At 39.6% G+C, this 22,804-nt stretch overlaps 1 protein-coding gene across 2 annotated transcripts in view; it reads left to right on the top strand.

Annotated features, from left to right (window-relative positions):
* The window catches only part of BMPR2 (bone morphogenetic protein receptor type 2), a 191,271-nt gene that overhangs the window by 151,116 nt on the left and 17,351 nt on the right, over positions 1 to 22,804 (top strand). For both annotated transcript variants that reach the window (XM_058439639.1, XM_032754917.2), the window contains exons 8-10: positions 3,050 to 3,210; positions 4,829 to 4,976; positions 12,837 to 12,973. In XM_058439639.1, the coding sequence (XP_058295622.1) occupies positions 3,050 to 3,210; positions 4,829 to 4,976; positions 12,837 to 12,973 (446 nt within the window). The remainder of the gene's footprint in view (positions 1 to 3,049; positions 3,211 to 4,828; positions 4,977 to 12,836; positions 12,974 to 22,804) is intronic.

Below are 22,804 nucleotides of genomic sequence, written 5' to 3'. Positions count from 1 at the left end.
AGATTGCCACCACTGCACTCCAGCTTGGGCGACGGAGCGAGACTCCGTCTCAAAAAAAATTAAAAATAAAAATAAATATTCCCAAGTACAGATGTTTCTTGACTTACAATGGGATTACATCCCAATGAACTGATTATAAATTGGCTGGGCATGGTAGTTCATCCCTGTAATCCCAGCACTTTAGGAGGCTGAGGCAGGAGAATCAAACTCCTGAGCTCAGAAGTTTGAGACCATCTTTGGCAACATAGTGAGACCCCATCTCTACAAAAATAAAAAAATTAGCTGGCTGTGGTGGCATGCACCTGTGGTCCCAGCTATTTAGGAGGCTGAGGTGAGAGGACTGCCTGAGTCCAGGAGGTCAAGAGTGCAGTGAGCCAAGATCATGCCACTGCACTCCAGCCTGAGCAACAGAGCAAGACCCTGTTTTATTTATTTATTTTTTATTTTTTATTTTTTTGAGACGGAGTCTCGCTCTGTCACCCAGGCTGGAGTGCAGTGGCACCATCTCGGCTCACTGCAAGCTCCGCCTCCTGGCTTCACGCCATTCTCCTGCCTCAGGCTCCGGAGTAGCTGGGACTACAGGCGCCCGCCACCACGCTCAGCTGATTTTTTGTATTTTTAGTAGAGACAGGGTTTCACCGTGTTGGCCAGGATGGTCTTGATCTCCTGACCTCGTGATCTGCCCGCCTCGGCCTCCCAAAGTGCTGGGATTACAGGCGTGAGCCACTGCGCCCGGCCAGAGACCCTGTTTTAAAAAAAGAATGAAAGAAAGAATAGAAAAAAAAAGATCATAAGTTATAAATACTGTAAGTTGAAAATGCATTTAATACGTTTAACCTACTGAACATCATAGCTTAGCCTAAACTATCTTAAATATGCTCAGAACATTTATATTAGCCTACAGTTGGCCAAATCATCCAATACAAAGTCTACTTTTATAATAAAGGATTGAATATCTCATGTGATTTATTGAATACTGTTCTGAAAGTGAAAAAAAGGAATGAAGTGTGGTTTCTACTGATTGTTTACTGCTTTCCCACCACTGTAAAGTTGAGAAATCATAAATCAAACCATCTGTAAGTGAAAGATCATCTGTATGCCTATACTATACTGTTTTTACTTGAAGTGCTCTTTCACTGAATTCTATCCTTCCCAGCATCTTCAGATATAACTTTGTTATTTAGAGTAGAAATTTGGTAGTAAGGAATTATACTGTTATTACTTATTCAGCTGTTTGTTGCTTCCGAATAAGGAAGAATTGAACCTATTTATTTATTTGTAATAAGATCTCCCTATGAATATTATTATAATATTATATTATATTATAATAGCAACGCATGCTTATTACCAAAGAAATATCTGACCAAAAAAATAGATATAGACAACTCAGACTTCACCAGAAAATTACTGTTAAGTAGTTTGTATATAGTCTTTCATGTCCTTGGGAGGGCAGGGGGATAGCACTGGTAATATATATGTATAAATATCCATAGATTGACTATTTTTGTTCAGGTTTTAAAAATATATGTAACTAGTATCTTGTTGCGCCTTCCTTTGAGATATTTGCCTACTGCAGTGTTCTGCCCAGGGCAAAATTACTGTGTGATCCACCCTCCCTTCACACCCAAATAAAGAAAATGAAAATGAGTACAGAGGGGAGTTTAAAAGGGAAAACTTGTCTCAAAAGGGCAGTCTATAGTTCTACTCATTGATTTGGTATTATTATATAAATATATTCCAATGTTTCCTTGAGTTTTCCTATATAAATATTAGCTCAAGATTGTACGACATATACTTATGTTGTGGCTTTATTCAGAGAAAGAAATGCAGCTCTTGCAGGAATTGAGTAGGAGCCAAGTTAATACAAGCTTTGGAAGACTGGAGAACAGGAAGTGGGTAAGGGAGGAAATGAGAAAGAAATCAACTCTTAGGTGAAGAAATAACTCCTATTTTTTCTTCAAATTGTACTGTTGCTTAATTTTTTTACATCAAGGATTATTATTATCTATAGTTTCATTATTGGTGAAATTGCATTTGAATGCTCATTAATGAGAGTAATACATCTTAATACTGAGTCTATTTGTGCCACAATACAAATCCTCAGTAAATGTATTGACTTTGTTCTGATTGCTCTATTTTTCTCTATACCTAGGCAGATATTTTAAATTTCAGAAATTGTGCTATAGAATTTTTTTCAGTTCCAGAGCTATGGTTTTATTTAATATAGGGTTTATATAAGATTTCCTTACAGAGAAGAAAAATATAATGTACTTATATTTGGTGAGAGGCTTAGGTTAGATTCATTCTTTCAGTCAGCAATCATTTACTGTGTGTCTACTCTGTGCCAAGCCTTTTAAAGTCAGGTAAAAGATGTTCTCTCTGCCTTCATGGAGCCTGTAGTCCAATGATAAGGATAAAAAAGTAATAGAAGGAGCATAACACTACTTTGCTTCTATAAAATGAGAAAAACAAGTTTTCATATCTTGGTGAGAGATACCACTTCCTCCACTTGTTTTTCCAAACCATTGTAAAACTATTTCTGGTTAGATTTGAAAGCTGAGGTGGGCTTAGAGATATGGCTAAACCTCAGGGCAGAACTGGAATGTGCTGTCACAGATTTGATCTGTTAAGCCATAGGAGAGCAGTTTAAGATTTACATTAAAATTTTGGAGCTCCATTAGTTTTTCACTGATACTTATTTTAGACACGCAGACTTTTTTTTTTATGTTTATACCAAATATTCGTTTCTTTATTGCCTCCTTTTACAGCCCTATACTATAAATGAAGAGAAAAAACAATTGCGTGTTAGAATCTGAAGCAGCAGCATGTTTGTTAGTTTTAGTTAATGTTTATACATGCAACAGGAGTTATATTATAAAATATATTAGAAAATAGTGATGAGTGTGAGTTGAAATTTCGATTTCTCTTTTTTTTGTTATTAGAAAATTAATGGGCAGAAAAATAACACTACTTCTATATTTATGTATGTTCACTTCGTGTTCAATAGTCCCTTTTACTCATGGATAAATATTTGAAATTATCCAAACAGATCATTATAAACCTGCAATTTCCCATCGAGATTTAAACAGCAGAAATGTCCTAGTGAAAAATGATGGAACCTGTGTTATTAGTGACTTTGGATTGTCCATGAGGCTGACTGGAAATAGACTGGTGCGCCCAGGGGAGGAAGATAATGCAGCCATTAGCGAGGTGAGTGTATACAAAAGGTATCACACTGATGTACTTTGAAATGATAATGAATTTAATTAAAACATATACTGGCTGGGTGTGATGGCTCACGCCTGTAATCCCAGCACTTTGGTAAGCCCAGGTGGGTGAATCACCTGAGGTCAGGAGTTTGAGACCAGCCTGGCCAACATGGTGAAACCCCGTCTCTACTAAAAATACAAAAATTAGCCGGGCGCAGTGGCACGCACCTGTAATCCCAGCTACTCGGGAGTCTGAGGCAAGAGAATCGCTTGAACCCAGGAGGCGGAAGTTGTAGTGAGCTGAGATTGTGCCACTGCACTCCATCCTGGGGACAGAGTGAGACTCAGGACAATTATCCTCATATACTGCCAATTATAGAATACTAGGAATTACAAAATTAGGAAATATAAAAGACATCTCATGAAGGCCTTTGTAAAGTTCATCAGTTTATTTTGGAACTCACTGCCATTCCAAGTCATTTTTACAAGCATTAGGAACAAATTTGTAGGAACTGATTTTTGAGGCAAGGGTAAAGTTACCAAGTTTAAGATAACACAGTCCACCTTCTGATAATCACCATTACAATGTGGAACATATCCTTCCCAACTTTGTTCTCTGCATTCATATATACTTGTCTATGCACAACATATATGTATTTTTGTGATTTTAAAAATTTATTTATTTATTTATTTATTTTGAGATAAGAGTTTCACTTTTGTTGCCCAAGCTGTAGTGCAATGGTGCAATCTCAGCCCACCGCAACCTCTGCCTCCCAGGTTGAAGCAATTCTCCTGCCTCAGCCTCCTGAGTAGCTGGGATTACAGGCATGTACCACCATGCCTGGCTAATTTTTGTATTTTTAGTAGATACGGGGTTTCTCCATGTTAGTCAGGGTGGTCTTGAACTCCTGACCTCAGGTGATCCACCCACCTCGGCCTCCCAAAGTGCTGCAATTACGAGTCTGAGCCACCACGCCCAGCTGTATTTTTTTTTTTTTTTGAGACAGAGTCTCTCTCTGTCGCCCAGGCTGGAGTGCAGTGACGCGATCATGGCTCACTGTAAGCTCCGCCTCCCAGGTTCACGCCATTCTCCTGCCTCAGCCTCCCAAGTAGCTGGGACTACAGGCACCTGCCACCATGCCCGGGTAATTTTAAATATTTTTTTAGTAGAGACGGGGTTTCACCGTGTTAGCCAGAATGGTCTCGATCTCTAACCTCGAGATCCGCCCGCCTCGGCCTCCCAAAGTGCTAGGATTACAGGCGTGAGCCACCGCACCCGGCCACCCAGCTGTATTTTTGTGAATTTTAAAAAAGATTAAGTTGTATACATATTGTTTTGCAAGTTTCTCACTGTATCTTACAGATTATTTATATTGATATACATAGGAAAGTCTAGCTCATTTTTGATTGATTAATAGTAGTCACTAAAATGGATTTACCACAGTTTATTCAGGAAGGGCATTTTATAGGTAAAAAATAAGTTATAGAAAGGTTTAATGACATGGTTAGGGTCAAATAACATTGACATGACTAAGATTTACATATAACTTCTGGTCTAATGTCTGTTCTTCAGAATATGCTACATTCTCTGTCTAAAAAATATCACTCTAATTTATCAGGTTGGCACTATCAGATATATGGCACCAGAAGTGCTAGAAGGAGCTGTGAACTTGAGGGACTGTGAATCAGCTTTGAAACAAGTAGACATGTATGCTCTTGGACTAATCTATTGGGAGATATTTATGAGATGTACAGACCTCTTCCCAGGTAAAAACTACTGTCAAAAGTTGATATTTTTTGAAGTGAAGCAGTTATATCTTCTTTCTCTACCTATAGTACCTAACTCAACTTTTATGTAAGAATCTTTTTACTTTCATTTAAACCTTTAGTTCATTGCCATCTAGTGTTTAGAAACATTATTAGCAGCAGGATGCAAATTAGGAATTTTTTTTTTAGAGTACTCCAGGTTTTCATCTGAGTGCAATTTAATTAATTGCCAGTAATAGCTTATCTAACTGTATTTTGTTTGGTCTCTGATTGCTTTAGCAGTCAACATTTTCCTTATGTACCATCTGAGTGTTTGAGACAAGCTACACTTAGGATGTTTACTGAGTTGAACCCATAAGGAATTAGAAGCAATGAATTATTTGTAAACACTTTTTCCTTTTTTTTTTCATGCTCCCTTTCTCCCTCCTTCCTTCTTTCCTTCTTTCTTCCTTCCTTCCTTCCTCTTCTCCTCTCACCTTATCTCCTTCCCTTCCTCCTCTTTCCTCTTCTTCCTTCCTTTCAATGAAAGAATACTCATTGGCCAGGTGCAGTGGCTCATGCCTGTAATCCCAGCACTTTGTGAGGCTGAGGCTTGCAGATCACCTAAGGTCAGGAGTTCGAGACCAACCTGACCAATATGGTGAAACCCCGTCTCTACTAAAAATATAAAAATTAGCCGGGCGTGGTGGCATGCACCTGTAATCCCAGCTACTCAGGAGGCTGAGATAGGAGAATCACTTGAACCCGGGAGGCAGAGGTTGCAGTGAGTCAAGATCACGCCATTGCACCCCAGCCTGGGCAACAAGAGCAAAACTCTGTCTCAAAAAAATAAAAAAAGGCCTGGCACGGTGGCTCACACCTGTAATCCCAGCACTTTGGGAGGCTGAGGCGGGCGGATCACGAGGTCAGGAGTTCGAGACCAGCCTGGCCAATATGGTAAAACCCCATCTCTACTAATAATACAAAAATTAGCCAGGCGTGGTGGCGAGCACCTGTAGTCCCAGCTACTCGGGAGGCTGGGGCAGAGGAATTGCTTGAACCCAGTAGGCGGAGGTTGCAGTGAGCCGAGATCACACACCATGCGCTCCAGCCTGGGTAACAGAGCAAGACTCCATCTCAAAAAAAGAGAAAGAATACTCATTTAAGTGAATGTTTGTTTGAGGCTTACTTGAAATAGCCAAATGAATTTATAGTTTTCCCTTCTTAGGGATTATGTCATTATAGTATCATCTAAAAACTTTAACTATAAATCTGGCATTGCATTCTTCTAGGTGCTATACAGATGATTTGATCTGTGTGGCCACTGTCTTTTAGGAATAACACCATTAAAAGCATAGAAAAAGGAACTAGTATTGGACAAATTTATGAAATAGAGCTATTTAATTTAAAAAGATTAATAGTGGAGTTGAATTGTTTGGCTTTAAAGACATTAGGCATTACACATTAGTTTATATATATCAAGTGTGTATATGTGTGTATATATATATATACACACACATATATGTATCAAGTGTGTATATATATATATATATATATATAATTTTTTTAAGAGACAGAGCCTCACTCTGTCACTAGGCTAGAGTGCAGTGGTGTGATCACAGCTCACTGCAGCCTTGACCTCCCCAGGCTCATGTGATTCTCTCACCTTAGCCCCTGAGTAGCTGGCACTACAGGCATGCACCACCAAGCCTGGTTCATTTTTGTATTTTTTTGTAGAGACAAGGTTTCACCATGTTGCTCAGGCTGGTCTCAAACTCTTGGGCTCAAGTGATCCACCCACTTCAGCCTCCAAAAATGCCTGGATTACAGGAGTGAGCCACTGCACCAGGCCAAACATTAGTTTGTAATTCAAAAATATAATGAAACAAATCAGTGATTATTTAGATTAAGTGCAGATCAATCAGTTATCTAGAAGTATATTTTCTAGTTAATTAAAAATATAGAGATTCAATTGAGGCATTTTTCTGAAAATAGCAGTAATTGCAGTAGTACTTCTTTTGGCCGGGTGTGGTGGCTCACGCCTGTAACCCCAGCACTTTAGGAGGCTGAGGCAGGTGGATCACCTGAGGTCGGGAGTTCAAGACCAGCCTGACCAACATGGTGAAACCCTGTCTCTACTAAAAATACATTAGCTGAGTGTGGTGGCACATGCCTGTAATCCCAGCTACTTGGGAGGCTGAGGCAGGAGAATTGCTTGAACCCAGGAGGCAGAGGTTGCAATGCTGAGATTGCACCATTGCACTCCAGCCTGGGCAACAAGAGTGAAACTTGGTCTCAAAAAAAAAAAAAAAAACCAAGTACTGTTTTTGTTTTGTTTTTAAGATACAGGGTCTCACTCTTGCCCAGGCTGGAGTGCAGTTGTGCAATCATAGCTCACTGCAGCCCTGAACTCTTGGGCTCAAGCAGTCTTCCTGCTCAGCCTCCTAAGTACCTAGGACTACAGGTGCATGCCACCACGCCCAGCTAATATTTTATTTTTTGTCGAGACAGGGTTTTGCTGTATTGCCCAGGCTGGTCTCAAACTCCTGGGATCAAGTGATCCTCCTGCCTTGGCCTCCCAAAATGCTGCGATTACAGGCATGAGCCACCACACCCAAACCCACAAGTATTGTATTATTAGAACTTTGACCACTGTTTGATAATTTCTTTGTTAATAGTCTCATGTAGGATTTTTGTTTTAGAAGCATGTCTGAGTGAAATGATTTTTTCATCAGATTAGTACACTGCTACAAGCAATATATTTTGAAAAACTACTGTGTTCAAAGAATGACTATTGCTTTTGATCCGATAAATAATAAAGATATCAAATGTTTGAATACGGAAAGGCAATGAAATCTTGTTTTCAGAAGATTATTTTAGCAAATATGTAGGATTAATTAAAATAGAAATAGAACTAGAAGGGGCTTAAAAAAGGAAAAAGAAATGGAGAGTTACTGTTTAATGGGTAGAGAGTTTCAGTTTGGGAAGACAGAAGCAGTTCTAGAAATGGGTAGTGGTAATGGTTGTACAATAGTGTGAATGTACTTAATACCACAGAATGATACACTTAAAAATGGTTAAAATGGTCAGTTTTATGTTATATATACTCTACATAAAAAATATGGTACACTTTTAAATGGTACGCTTAAAAATGGTTAAAATGGTCAGTTTTATGTTATGTATGCTCTACATAAAAAATAATAAATAAGGAATAAAAAAATAAAAAAGGAATAAGAAGGAATAAAAAAGGAATAATAAGAAAAAATAAAAAAGGAATAAGAAGAGAGTTGCTTTAAAATACCCTGTAATCTTGGATATGGAAATGGGGAGAGGCAAATTTGGGAGAAAATGCAGAGAATAAATCTGTACTTGTGGTTATCTATTAAAAGAATGAGATTCAGGCCAGGCCTGGTGGCTCATGCCTGCAAACCCAGCACTTTAGGAGGCTGAGAGGGGGCGGATCTCGAGGTCAGGAGTTCGAGACCAGCCTGGCCAGCATGGTGAAACCCCACTCTACTACAAATACAAAAATTAGACAGGTGCAGTGGCGCGCGCCTGTAATCCCAGCTACTCAGGAGGCTGAGGCAGGAGAATCACCTGAACCTGGGAGGCAGAGGTTGCAGTGAGCCGAGATCACGCCACTGCACTCCAGCCTGGGTGACAGAACGACACTCCATCTCAAAAAATAAAAAGAATGGGATTCAAAGGAATTGAGAAATATTCAGAGGTTGGCCGGGCACAGTGGCTCAGGCCTGTAATCCTAGCACTTTGGGAGGCTGAGGTGGGTGGATCATTTGAGGTCAGGAGTTCGAAACCAGCCTGGCCAACATGGTGAAAGCCTATCTCTACTAAAAATATTAAAAAATTAGCTGGTCGTGGTGGCAGGCGCCTGTAATTCCAGCTACTTGGGAGGCTGAGGCAGGAGAACTGCTTGAACCAGGGAGGCGGAGGTTGCAGTGAGCTGAGATTGTCGCCATTGTGCTCCATCCTGGGCAACAGAGCAAGACTCCATCTCTAAAAAAAAAAAAGAACTATTCAGAGGTCTAAAAAAACAGTGAGGGTGGGCCAGGCACAGTGGCTCAAGTCTATAATCCCAGCACTTTGGGAGGCCAAGGCTAGTGGATGACCTGAGGTCAGGAGTTCGAGACCAGCCTGACCAACATGGTGAAACCCCAACTGTACTAAAATACAAAAAAACTGTACTAAAAATACAAAAAAATTAGCGGGGCTTGGTAATCCCAGCTACTCGGGAGGCTGAGGCAAGAGAATTGCTTGAACCCGGGAGGCAGAGGTTGCAGTGAGCAGAGATTGTGCCACCGCACTCCAGCCTGGGTGACAAAGCGAGGCTCTGTGTCAAAAAAAAAAAAAAAAATAGTGAGGGTGAGGGTGGCAACCAGAAAGATGAGTTAATCTTGGAGACTATTCGATGGGGTATTGACAGACAACTAAATAAATTTTTAAAGACAATTAAAAATAATAAATAAGATGGAAATTTAAGATTAAAATGGTTATTTGGGAGTTGTCTACATAGAGATGGTAACTGAGAAGTTATGAGTCGATGCACTCCTTTAACTGGAACATAAAAAGAAAGAAAAATAGGTGAATAATGACTGAATATTAGGGTACTACCCCCATGAAGTAGGTTAATTAAGAAGACAAATGATCAGAAAAATGGTGAGAAAACTGAAAAATCCTAATGCCTTGTAAGTCAGTATTAGAAAACTTTAAGAACTAAGATTTCAGCCTGAGGAAGCTGATTAAAAAATAAAAATAAAAAAACACACCAATATTGATGGCAATAGATGTAATTGAAAGGTCAAGAGGAAACAGAACTGAGGAATGATTTTTGAATTTGAATAGGAGGAGGTCATTGGTATTCTTAGAAGAGTTTCTGTGGAATACAGAACACAGAAATCATGTTACAGAGTGTGTATAGGAGGGGAAGTATTTAAAAAGCACAGTCAAGGGATACAGGGCACTCTTGAAAATTTTAACAATTAAATGAGGTGGAAGTAGAAAAGAAAAAAGGATCATATAAATATATATTAATAAACCTAGAGAATAGTGTATACTAACTATAAAATTCTTATAAAACATTTTTTAAACTTTTATGATATACCTCAAAATGCAGTATGTGCTGTGTTATTAAATGGAAACACTATGTAATGAAGGTTACTTCTCTATAAAATGTTAGTAAAATAAATGAATTATCTGTATTACAGAGGAAGAGTGAAATGCTACAAAGTTTAAATAGAAGGGGGAGAAGGAAGAAAAAAGGGAGAGATAGAAAAAGGAAGAAAGAATAAGTGTAATTTGAGAAGGGAGCTAAAAAAAGGTCTCTAACTGGTAGAGACATAGTTAACAGGTGGCACATGGGGTGAGAAGCAGGGAATGGTATCTGATAGTGCTAGATATTACTATAAGATATTTTGGGCAGTTCTAAAGAAAATGAGATTATGAAACTTTCCTTGAGCAATCCAGCAATAGTAAGGAAATCCAGTAAGGTTTTAAGGAAATCCAGTAAGGTTTTAAGGAAATCCAATAAGGTTATTATCTTCCATGATAATGATTTTTGTCATTAACATTCACCTTTGTATCTCTAATACCTAACACTAAGTTAGCGCTAAACAAGTTTCTGTTGAACAATTAGATTTTGAACTGTGAAGATTTAGTGGAAATTTATTTGGTAATTCTTAACCATTGCATTCATAAAAGATTGTGCTTCAATTTCATTTAGCAACTTTTAAAATTATCATTTGGACCTAATTTTTTAAAAGAGTAAAATTGGGAATTTTTAGTTATTCTACTAAACCAGCATTTGAAAAAAAAAAATAACACTTGGAAGGTATGTGTATGTGTTGTGTGTATGTCTCAGAGACAGATCAGATACATTAGCAAATATCTTGTAGTTCACAGATGGTATAGGATAAGGTTTTATCACATGGGGTTTCAAGGAAGAAAGTGATATACTAACTGGCATGATTATTAAATCCTTTAATTTTATCTCTCAAGTTCAATGTTGATGTTATTGATCAACACTAAGTATCTGCTTAAATGTTTACAGTATGTGAAAATCACTTGTATTTATACATAAGGCAGTATTACAACAAACTTGGGCAATTCTGCATAGATAATAGAATTAATCTTTGTAAATCTTTTTTAATATTGGTGGAGGGCAAGTATTTATGAGTTGTTTTGAGTATTCAAATAGAAACAAAACTTAAATGAAACATAAACTTATTTGTAATGTGGTTTCCATCTGGATCATTATAACTTTGTATTATCTCCATGTAAGTGATATAAGGAAGGTGGCAGACATTGCCATTTTGCTTACGGGAAGTCTAAAACAGAGAATAGTTAAATGACTTTTCCAAGGTCAAGATGAAGCGAAGATTAGAACCTAAATGCCTTATCCTCTGTCTTGATGTTCTTTCTTCTAATTTATCTTGTCATTTTAATAGGGTGGGAGGATGGGTAAAGAGACAGGAACAGTCTCTCGTTCTGTGTTCTTTGCCATGGTTTCTAGTAGATCATTGAGTGTTGGTCCCAGGGGTCTTCTATGTGATTCAATATATTATATACATAAACTTAATTTTATTATCATATTTTGTAAAAATCAAAAGCCTAACATCAGAGTTGATTGTGCTTATTGGCAATGAATAGGGTTATGAAATAGTGATAAAATAGTTAATAATATTTAAGTCCATGATCTAAATACCTGTTAGTTAAAAGGAATTTTTAGAGCTGGGCACAGTGGCTCACATCTGTAATCTCAGCACCTTGGGAGGCTGAGGCAGGAGAATCATTTGAGGGCAGAAGTATGAGACCAGCCTAGGCAACATGGCAAGACCTTATCTGTACAAAAATATTTTTAAAAATTAGCTGGGCATGGTGGCACACTCTTGTAGTCTTAGCTATTAGGGAGGCCACTTGAGTGCAGGAGTTCAAGTTACAGTGAGCTATGATCATGCCACCGTACTCCATCCTGGGCAACAAAGTGAGACCGTTTCTTGGAAAAAAAATTTTTTTAAAGTCTATTGATTTTTCTTTCAAATGACCATTATCATAAATATTTTTGTAACATTTGATACGGTCTGGCTGGACTATAATAGAACCAGTGATGTAATGAGACATAGTGACTGTTCAACCCACCCACTTATATTTGGTTCTGTAGGCATATTTGTTGCACTAGGTCCTGGAGTTTTTCTTCATCTTTACCCCCCTCCATGGGATCAGTGTTCAGGCATGTTTTCAAGTATTAAGTGTGCCTTATAAACATAATAGTCTTTTTTCCCTGAGTTTAGTAATACCAGAAACCATTTAAAAATACCTATCCATCATTGAAACTACCATTTGATTTATCAACAAATATTTGAGACTATTCTAAGCAAAGCATTTATTATGGGCGTGGTGGCTCACGCCTGTAATCCCAGCACTTTAGGAGGCCAAAGCTGGTGGATCACCTGAGGTCAGGAGTTCAAGACCAGCCTGGCCAACATGGTGAAACCCTATCTCTACTAAAATACGAAAATTAGCTGGACGTCGTGGTATGCGCCTGTAATCCTAGCTACTCGGGAGGCTGAGGCAAGAGAATCACTTGAACCCGGGAGGCAGAGGTTGCAGTGAGCCGAGATTGTGCCACTGCACTCCAGCCTGGGCAACAGAGTAAGACTCCATCTAAAAAAAGAAAGAAAGAAAGAAAAAATCATTAAACCTACAGCAAGGTCTCTTTAGGATTTCCAAATGTGCCTGAAGGGGTTAAAAAATAAAAAGATTGTGACACAATTTTTTTTGCTTACTTGGTATCAGAAATACCCCTGTTATTCTGTCATTTATGATAATTAGAAATTTTATTCTGTCATTCTTTCTACAAATCCACAGGGGAATCCGTACCAGAGTACCAGATGGCTTTTCAGACAGAAGTTGGAAACCATCCCACTTTTGAGGATATGCAGGTTCTTGTGTCTAGGGAAAAACAGAGACCCAAGTTCCCAGAAGCCTGGAAAGAAAATAGCCTGGTAAGAAAAAACTAAGTTATTAAAGAGAGGACTTATGACTGAATATGTTTTAATGTTGTTTGAAGCAAAAATAGACTGTTAATAATGTTAATAGTTTTTGGAGTTGCCTAATGCCACAAATCCAACTTGATTTTTATGATGTTACGTTTTCAAATTTTTCAATATGAAAAAAAGTCAGTTTTTAGTTCCATTTTGTTTTTTTCCAAGCTTAAAATACTATTTAGAGAGAATAACTAATGTGTCATAAGTTTGCCAGATTAGGTAACAGCTGGATTAATTAACATATTAATATTTTAAATATTATTGAAATTCTATCTTACTCTCTTGAGAATAGTATCAAAACTGTTAAGTAGTGCAGGCTTACATAACCAATGGCTAATGAAAATTTAGGCTAGACCTGAAAAAAACCAAGGCGCAGCCTATGAATTCTGCTAATTATTAAAAATATAATTCAGCTGGGTGCAGTGGCTCACACCTGTAATCCCAGCACTTTGGGAGGCCAAGGTGGGAAGATTGCCTGAGCTCAGGAGTTCGTGACCAGCCTGGGCAACATGGTGAAAACCCGTCTCTACTAAAATACAAAAAATTAGCTGGGCGTAGTGGCATGCACCTGTAGTCCCAGCTAGTTGGGAGGCTGAGGCAGGAGAATTGCTTGAACCGGGGAGGCAGGGGTTGCAGTGAGCCAAGATCACGCCACTGCACTCCAGCCTGGGTGACAGAGCGAGACTCTGTCTCAAAAAAAAAAAAGTATATATATATATATACACACACACACACACACACATACACACACGTATATACACATATACATATATTTTATATATATAATATATATTTTTATATATTTATATATGATATATATTTATAATATGTAAAATTCACAACAATGAAATATCTCAAGTCCCCTGCCATTTGAGTAAGTTGTTGTTACAACACTAAAAACATCTTACAAATTAACAAATATACACTTATATAATCTTTTAGTATAAATAGGATAATCTATCCACTATCATTTCTGAAGTTTATTTTTTTACTTAAACACATTTTTTTAATGTCAGTACCTCTAGATGTGTCTATTTCTCTCCATTTGGTCAGTATTCTATTGATAAAATCATATGATCATTCTATTGGATGATATATTATAATTATTGTATTAAAAAGGAAAAAACTACCTCTCCCTACTATCACTCTCCATAAGTAACTCGCTTTAGCAATCTTTTGGGTTTTTTTCTCTTCCAAAGATTACCATTATAACTTCAAATACTCTATCTATTCTTTTTTTTTTTTTTTTGAGACGGAGTCTCGCTCTTTCACCCAGGCTGGGCTGAAGTGCAGTGGCGCGATCTCGGCTCACTGCAGGCTCTGCCCCCCGGGGTTCACGCCATTCTCCTGCCTCAGCCTCTCCGAGTAGCTGGGACTACAGGCGCCCGCCACCTCGCCCGGCTAATTTTTTGTATTTTTAGTAGAGACGGGGTTTCACCGTGTTAGCCAGGATGGTCTCGATCTCCTGACCTCGTGATCCGCCCGCCTGGGCCTCCCAAAGTGCTGGGATTACAGGCGTGAGCCACCGCGTCCGGCCACTCTATCTATTCTTAAGTTGTCTCTCGTTTACTTTCTCCCAGTTTGTAATATTCTATTATTAAATGATTTATGTTTTGTCTGTAAATTCATCTAATATTTAAATACAATAATGAGAAATTTGTAGTATTATGATTATGTAAGCATTCACTGCACAACCAACTATTGTGCTTGGATTTATAGGAAATAAAAATTCTACATTAGTTACTAAAATCTCCCCTGCGCTTTGGGGAGAATGTTTTAAGTTATTATCCATCACTTGAGCCCAAGGGTTTGAGGCTGCAGTGAGCTATGATCACACCACTGCCCTCCAGCCTGAGTAAGACCCTCTCTCTTTAAAAAAAATGTCATCAAGTCCCAGCTGCCCAGGAGGCTGAGGTAGGAGAATTGCTTGAACCCAGGAGGTAGAGGTTGCAGCGAGCTGAGATCGTGCCACTGCACTCCAGCCTGGGTGACAGAGCGAGACCCCATCTTAAAACAAAAAATAAAAATTAAAAATTAAAAAAGTCATCATCAAATGATTTCTTTTTGGTTTCTTATCATCTTTGTCTTGTTTTTAGGCTGTACTCAGAAGCAGCATTAAAAATCGCATGTCATTCTCTTTCTTGTAAACGATTTTTTTTTGATGAAGTTCCTCCTTAAGTAATGTGTATTAGTATGTGTATGGTGGTAAACATTATGAATCCTTGCATGTTTAAAAATGTTTTTATCTTGCCCTCACACTCGAGTAATAATTTGGCTGGATAATAGTTTCAATATCATAATTATTTTCTTCACAACTTTGAAACCACTACTCCATCATTCTCTAGCCTACAATCTCCATGTGCTCTAGGCCCTAGTCTCCAGTCTAATGAGAATTTCAATGCCAGCCTGAATCATTTCATTGCTTTTTGTTTTGTTATGTTTTTGTTTTATCCTCTTAATTTTTTTTCTCTATAAGCTTTTAAGACTTTATCACTAGAATTGTGAAATTTCACCTTGATGTTTGTAGGCATGGATCTTTACACACATTTTGCTTGGCACTGGATAGGTTTTCAGTTTGAAAATTCAAAAGTTTCTTAAATTCAGAGGAATTTTCTTCCTTCCTTCCTTCCTTCCGTCCGTCCGTCCCTCCTTCCTTCCTTCCGACGAAGTCTCGCTGTCGCAGGGGCTGGAGTGCAGTAGTGCGATCTCGGCTCACTGCAGGCTCCGCCCCCTGGGGTTCACGCCATTCTCCTGCCTCAGCCTCCAGAGTAGCTGGGACTACAGGCGCCAGCCACCTCGCCCGGCTAATTTTTTGTATTTTTAGTAGAGACGGGGTTTCACCGTATTAGCCAGGATGGTCTCGATCTCCTGACCTAGTGATCTGCCCACCTCGGCCTCCCAAAGTGTTGGGATTACAGGCGTGAGCCACCGCGCCCGGCCGGCCCGCCCTCCCTCTCTCCCTCCCTCCCTCCCTCCCTTCCTTCCTTCCTTCCTTCCTTCCTTCCTTCCTTCCTTCCTTCCTTCCTTCTTTCCTTTCTTTCTTTCTTTTTTCTTTTTTTTTGAGACAGGATCTCGCTCTGTCATTCTGGCTGGAGTATAGTGGTGTGATCATGGCTCACTGCAGCTTTGAACTCCTCGGCTTAAGCTATTCTCCTTCTTCAGCCTCCTGAGTAGCTGAGACTTCAGGCGCATACCACTTTGCCTGGCTTTTTAAATTTTTGGTAGAGAAAGGGTCTCGCCTTGTTTCCCAGGCTGGTCTCAAACTCCTGAATTCAAGCAGTCCTCCTACCTCAGCTTCTCAAAGTACTGAGATCATAAGCATGAGCCATCATGCCTGGCCTGGTATTATTTTTTAAATTATTTCTTTTCTTTCAATTCTTCCTTCTGGAATTCCCACTAGACAAATACTGTACCACCTGACATTCTAAGAATCATTTTTTTCTTGTATTTTCCATTTTTTCTCCCTCTATGTTTTTCTTCCTCCCGTCCCCCTCCCCTCCCCCTCCAACTCCCCCTCCCCTCTGCTTCCCCCTTCCCCCTCCCCCTCCCTCCCCCTTCCACTCCCTCCTCCCACCTCCTCCGCTCCCCCTCTGCCTCTCCCTCCCCCTCCCCCCCCCTCCCCTCCCCCTCCTCCCTTCCCCTCCCCTCCCCTCCCCTCCCCACATGCCTGGCCTCCCTTACTACATTTTTCAAGATTTACTCAGCTTTATCTTCAAATGACTCATTTAGTTTTCACTATTACCCTTGTATCAGTTATCTATTCATTAAAGTTTTGGCTTCCACAATCATAATTATATTTCCAGAAACTCTTGTTTGCCTTTTCCTTAGCAATCTGTTCTTATTTTCAGAATGTAGTAAGAGTGATTCATTCTGAAGGTGTCGTTTTTATACTTTATACAAATTAATTTTCTTGACTATAATAAAAGGACAAAAAATGAAAAAATAAGCAACTTGAATTATTTTACTATATATTTTCACATTTCAGTTTTAGATTGTCTTGGACTAAAATGGTATTTCCATTTTGGATCCTGATTTAAGTGGGGTGATGTCATGTCAGAGAAAGGCTAGAGACACATTATAGTTTCCATACAGATTTAGAATGAGCACTGTCTTCATTGGTTATCTTAGTCAGTAGGTTACTTTCAAGTTTGGCTTCTGTTTCAAGTCAGATTGAAATCTTTTAAGTGTGTGGCAATGAAAGAGCCTATTGTCAAGCACATATGTCCAAGATTGCTTCCAAAACTACAGTCCCTGCTATGGGAACTGGGACAGATTTTTGAGAGGTCCCTGACAGCAAGTGAGAGGCTGAATACTTTACTAGAATTAATCAGAGGTACCAGCCTCACAATAGAGTATCCCTAAAAGAAAAATCTGTGAAATTTTATTCTAGTAAAATACAACCTCATCTTCCTTAAATTGCTTTATTTCACCAGCACAAATGGGATCTATTATTCTGAAATATCTCTCGGCAACCGTATCATTATGAGATATGCATCATATGCATATTTACCTGAAAACTTTTTACTTACAGTATAGAGTAGGTTGCCAAGTAAGGAATTCATAATACTTGGTTCACTTCCAGGGAATCCATTTAAATCTAATGTGCTACAATCAATAAACTGCTTCTCTGCAGTGACAATCCAGTACTAGAGTTAGGTAGCAAGTACATAGTTTATAAAAAGAGAGAAATGCAGCTATGTCTAAAGAAGCCATTTTTGCTTTCATAGTTGCATTGAGATTAAGAAACATTCCTTTAGTAGTAAAACTCAAAATCTTTCAAATATTAATGAATATAAAAACTAGCTTTAATTTTATAAACTGCCAGGGACTCAAGCATAGTTTAGTCAATAAAGGGGGGAAGAATACTTTCCTGATAAAAATGAAAGCATAGAAAATAATCTGAAGGAAATACATGAAAATGTTAAACCATAGTTATCTCTCAATATTGGGTTCATAAATGACTTTTTCTTCCTATATGTTTCAGAATTTACAGTAAAAATGAACTGCTTTAACAATCACATACACACGGTTTTGGGTTTTTTTTTTTTTTTTTTTTTTCTTGAGACAGAGTCTCGCTCTGTCACTCAGGCTGGAGTGCAGTGGCGCAGTCTCGGCTCACTGCGGCCTCTGCCTCCTGGGTTCAAGCGATTCTTCTGCCTCTGCCTCCCAAGTAGCTGGGACTACAGTCACGTGCCACCATGCCTAATTTTTGTATTTTTAGTAGACATGGGGTTTCACCATATTGGTCAGGCTGGTCTCGAACTCCTGACCTCGTGATCTACCTGCCTCAGCCTCCCAGAGTGCTGGGATTACAGGCATGAGCCACCGTGCCCGGCCAGTGTTTTGTTTTGTTTTGTTTTGTTTTTGTAGAGACAGGGTAGTTGCCAAGACTAGTCTTAAACTCCTGACCTCAAGCAATCCTCCCACCTCGGCCTCCCAGAGTGCCGGGATTATAGTCATGAGTCAGCATGCCTGGCCCCCACACACAGTTTAAGGCTTTTGTTTTATGTTAAAATATTTTAAATTGGTAAAATAAAAAATTATAGGCCACGTTTATTTTAAAGTAGCTTTTCTCTTCCTACATAAAATTTTCAGGTATAATTTGTTTAACTGTACTACCATTCTTCATGTTTTCCATTCTTTTCCAGTTTTTTGTCACCCATACTATAGTGCAGGGGGACAATAATAGCTCACTGTAGCCTCGAACTCCTAAAGTGCTGGGATTATAGATATGAGCCCAGCCTCTTTTCCAAATGTTTATGCTCCATTTCTTAGTCTGTCTTGAATTCTTTTCTCTCCCCTGTTAAAATCACTTGCCTGGCTTTTCTTTATTCCTTATTGTTAGTTTTGTATAACCTCTTGTAATCAATGGTTTTATCCTAATATATTTTCACATAAAAGGTGGCAACTTAACCAGGCACAGTGGCTCACGCCTGTAATCCCAGCACTTTGGGAGGCTGGGGCATGTGGATTACTTGAGGTCAGGAGTTCGAGACCAGCCTGGCCAACATGGTGAAACCCCATCTCTACTAAAAATACAAAAATGAGCTGGGTGTGGTTGTGCATGCCTGTAATCCCAGCTACTTGGGAGGCTGAGGCAGGAGAATCGCTTGAACCCGGGAGGCAGAGGTTGCAGTGAGCAGAGATCATGCCACTGCACTCCAGCCTGGGCGACAGAGCAAGATCCGTCTCAAAAAAAAAAAAAGGCCAGGCACGGCAGCTCATGCCTATAATCCCAGCACTTTGGGAGGCCAAGGCAGGTGGATTGCTTGAGATCAGGAGTTTTAGACCAGCCTGGCCAACATGGTGAAACGCTGTCTCTACTAAAAATACAAAAAATTAGCCAGATGTGGTGGCAGGTGCCTGTAATCTCAGCTACTCAGGAGGCTGAGCCAGGAGAATCACTTGAACCTGGGAGGTGGAGGTTGCAGTGAGCCAAGATTGCACCACTGCACTCCAGCCTGAGCAACAGAGTAAGACTCCATCTTAAAAAAAAATGCGGCAACTCTTCCTCAGTTCATGTTTGCCCTCTGGTCTTTTCTTTTTAAGAAATATATAGTACATTTCAGAAGAAACTACCAGTTCTTTTCACATATTTTTAGTTTTTCCATTTTCTCTTTTGGACAAAATCTACAGACTTCTTCTGTGATCTAGAATTCAACATTTTACATACTTTTTTGTCTGACACAACCCACATTAAGAAATACAACTACAGCCAGGTGCAATAATACACACTTGGAGTCTAAGCTACATAGGAGGCTGAGGGAGGAGGATTGCTTGAGCCTAGGAATGTGAAGCTGTAGTACACTATGATCCCACCTGTGAATAACCACTGCACTCCAGCCTGGGCAACATAGTGAGACCCCATCTCAAAAAAAAAGCAAAGTTTACCTCATTACATATAGTATAATACTTAACCTTACCACCTACTCTGTATCCTAGTGTTTTCTGTTCTAATCTAGAGCATTTCCGTTTTGGTTAGAGTTGTTTGTTTTAAACCACTGAGCTGATTTTATGACCCACCCACAAGATCCAACTTGCATTTTCCTTCCTTTGGGTAGGAAAGATTGAAAAAGTTCCTTGTTTATCTTTTCTATTCTTTTTTTTTTCCCCTACTTGTCTTTCCTCATCAGTGTTAATAATGCCACTCCCTTTAACTTATTTACACAAGCATTAAGGTATCATTATTTACCTATTCCTAGAGTTAGAGTCCCTTTGAAAGGACGCATCAGATTTTGCCTGAATATTTATGTTTTCAATTCTGATTTATTCTCAATTTTTGTACATTTAAAGAGCTATAATTGATAAACTGCACATATTAAAGTGTACATTTAGGTATGTTTTGATATATGTATACACCCATAAAACCATCATCACAGTCATGATTGTGAACATGTCAATTACCCCCAGAAGATTTCTTGTGCCGTTTTGTAATCTCTCCTCAACTTTTGGTGTCCCCCATGAGTCCCCACGCAACCACTGATCTGCTTTCTGTCGCTAGAGATTAGTTTACATTTTCTAGAATTTTATGTAAATGGAATCATATAAATGTACTGTTTTTCTGGCTTCTTTCAGTATAATTATTTTCAGTTATTATAATTAATTATTAGTTATAATTCATGTTCATTATTAGTTATATTAGTTATATTATATTATATAATATTATTAGTTGTAATTATTATTCATGTTCTTATGTGTAGCCATAGTTTATTAATTGCTAAGTAGTATTTCATTGTATGCATATGATACAGTTTGTCCATCCACTGGTGATGGATATTTGGCTTATTTCCAGTTTCAACTGTTACAAATAAAGCTGCTATGAATATTCATGTACCAGTCTTTGTATAAACATATGGTTTCATTTACTTAGGTAAATACCTAAGAGTAGAGTGGTTGAATCATGTGGTAGGTATAACTTTTTTTTTTTTTCTGAGACAGAGTCTGGCTCTGTCGCCCAGGCTGGAGTGCAGTGGCGTGATCTCGGCTCACTGCAAGCTCCGCCTCCCAGGTTCACGCCATTCTCCTGCCTCAGCCTCGCGAGTAGCTGGGACTACAGGCGCCTGCAACCACGCCCAGCTAATTTTTTTTGTATTTTTAGTAGAGACTGGGTTTCACCGTGTTAGCCAGGACGATCTCAATCTCCTGCCCTTGTGATCTGCCCGCCTCGGCCTCCCGAAGTGCTGGGTTTACAGGTGTGAGCCACCGCCCCCGGCATGTTTAACTTTTTAAGAAACTGCCAGTTTTTGTGGCCGGGCTCAGTGGCTCACGCTGGTAATCCCAGCACTTTCGGAGGCTTGTCGGGTGGATCACCTGAGGTCAGGAGTTCAAGACCAGCCTGGCCAACATGGTGAAACCCCATCTCTACTAAAAATACAAAAACTAGCCGGGTGTGGTGGTGCATACCTGTAATCCCAGTTACTCGGGATTGAGGCTTGAGAATCGTTTGAATCCAGGAGGCAGAGGCTGCCGTGAGCTGAGATCGCACCAGTGCATTCCAGCCTGGGTGACAGAGCGAGACGCTGTCTCAAAAAAAAAAAAAAGAAAAGAAAAAAGAAACTGCCAGTTTTCTAAAGTGGTTGTGCCATTTTACATTCTGGCCAGCAGTGCATAAGAGTTTCAGTTTCTCTGCATCTTTGCCAACATTTGGTATTGCCAGTCTTTTTAATTTTAGACATTCTTTTTTGGGGGTGGTGGCGGGAGTACAGACTCTCATTGTATCACCCAGGCTGGAGTACGGTGCTGCCATCATAGCTCGATACAGCCTTGACCTCCCAGGCTAAAGTGATCCCCCCACCTCAGCCTCCTGAGTAACTGGGACCACAGGTGTGCACAACCACATCCAGCTAATTTTTAAAAATTTTTGGCCAGGCGCAGTGGCTCACGCCTGTAATCCCAGCACTTTGGAAGGTCGAGGCGGGCGGATCACGAGGTCAAGAGATCGAGACCATCGTGGTTAACATGGTGAAACCCCATCTCTACTAAAAATACAAAAACAAAATTAGTCAGGTGCGGTGGTGGGTGCATGTAGTCCCAGCTACTCGCGAGGCTGAGGCTGGAGAATGGCATGAACCCAGGAGGTGGAGCTTGCAGTGAGCCGAGACCGTGCCATTGCACTGCAGCTTGGGCAACAGAGTGAGACTCCCATCTCCAAAAAAAAAAAAAAATTGTAGAAATGGAATCTCGCTATGTTGCCCAGGCTTGTCTTGAACTCTTGGCCTCAAACAGTCCTCCCACTGCAGCCTCCCAAAGTCCTGAGATTACAGGCATGAGCCACCATGCCCAGCCTAGATTTATAATTATTATTTTTTGCTTTTTTCTCTTAAATAAGAAAAAAGGAGGAGGCTGGATGTGACGGGTCTTGCCTATAATCCCAGCGCTTTGGGAGACCGAGGCAGAAGGATCATTTTGGCACAATGGAGCCTTAGCCAGGCACAGTGGCACTTGCCTGTCATCCCAGCTACTCAGGAGGCTGATGTAGGAGGATTGCTTAGGTCCAGGAGTTCAAGGCTGCAGTAACGTGTGATCATGCCACAGCACTCCAGCCTGGGCAGCAGAATGAGACCCCTTTTCTTGTTTTTGTTTTTAAAAAGGCGTTACAAACCAAAAATACAATAATAGTGGCTTTTATAGTTACCTAAGTAGGCTTTTGGGTTCTACTTATTGTCTAATGTCCTTTGAGGGACTCCCTTTAACATTTCTTGTAGTGCATATCAGCAATTTTTTTTTTTTTTTTTTTTTTTTTTTTTGAGCCAGAGCCTTGCTCTGTCGCCCAGGCTGGAGTGCAGTGGC

The sequence above is a fragment of the Hylobates moloch genome, unplaced genomic scaffold, assembly GCF_009828535.3.
Source record: "Hylobates moloch isolate HMO894 unplaced genomic scaffold, HMol_V3 SCAFFOLD_1, whole genome shotgun sequence".
NCBI classification, from domain to species: Eukaryota; Metazoa; Chordata; class Mammalia; order Primates; family Hylobatidae; genus Hylobates; species Hylobates moloch.
The sequence above is the reverse complement of the archived record's forward strand: the minus strand, read 5'-3'. Positions and strand labels throughout refer to the sequence as shown.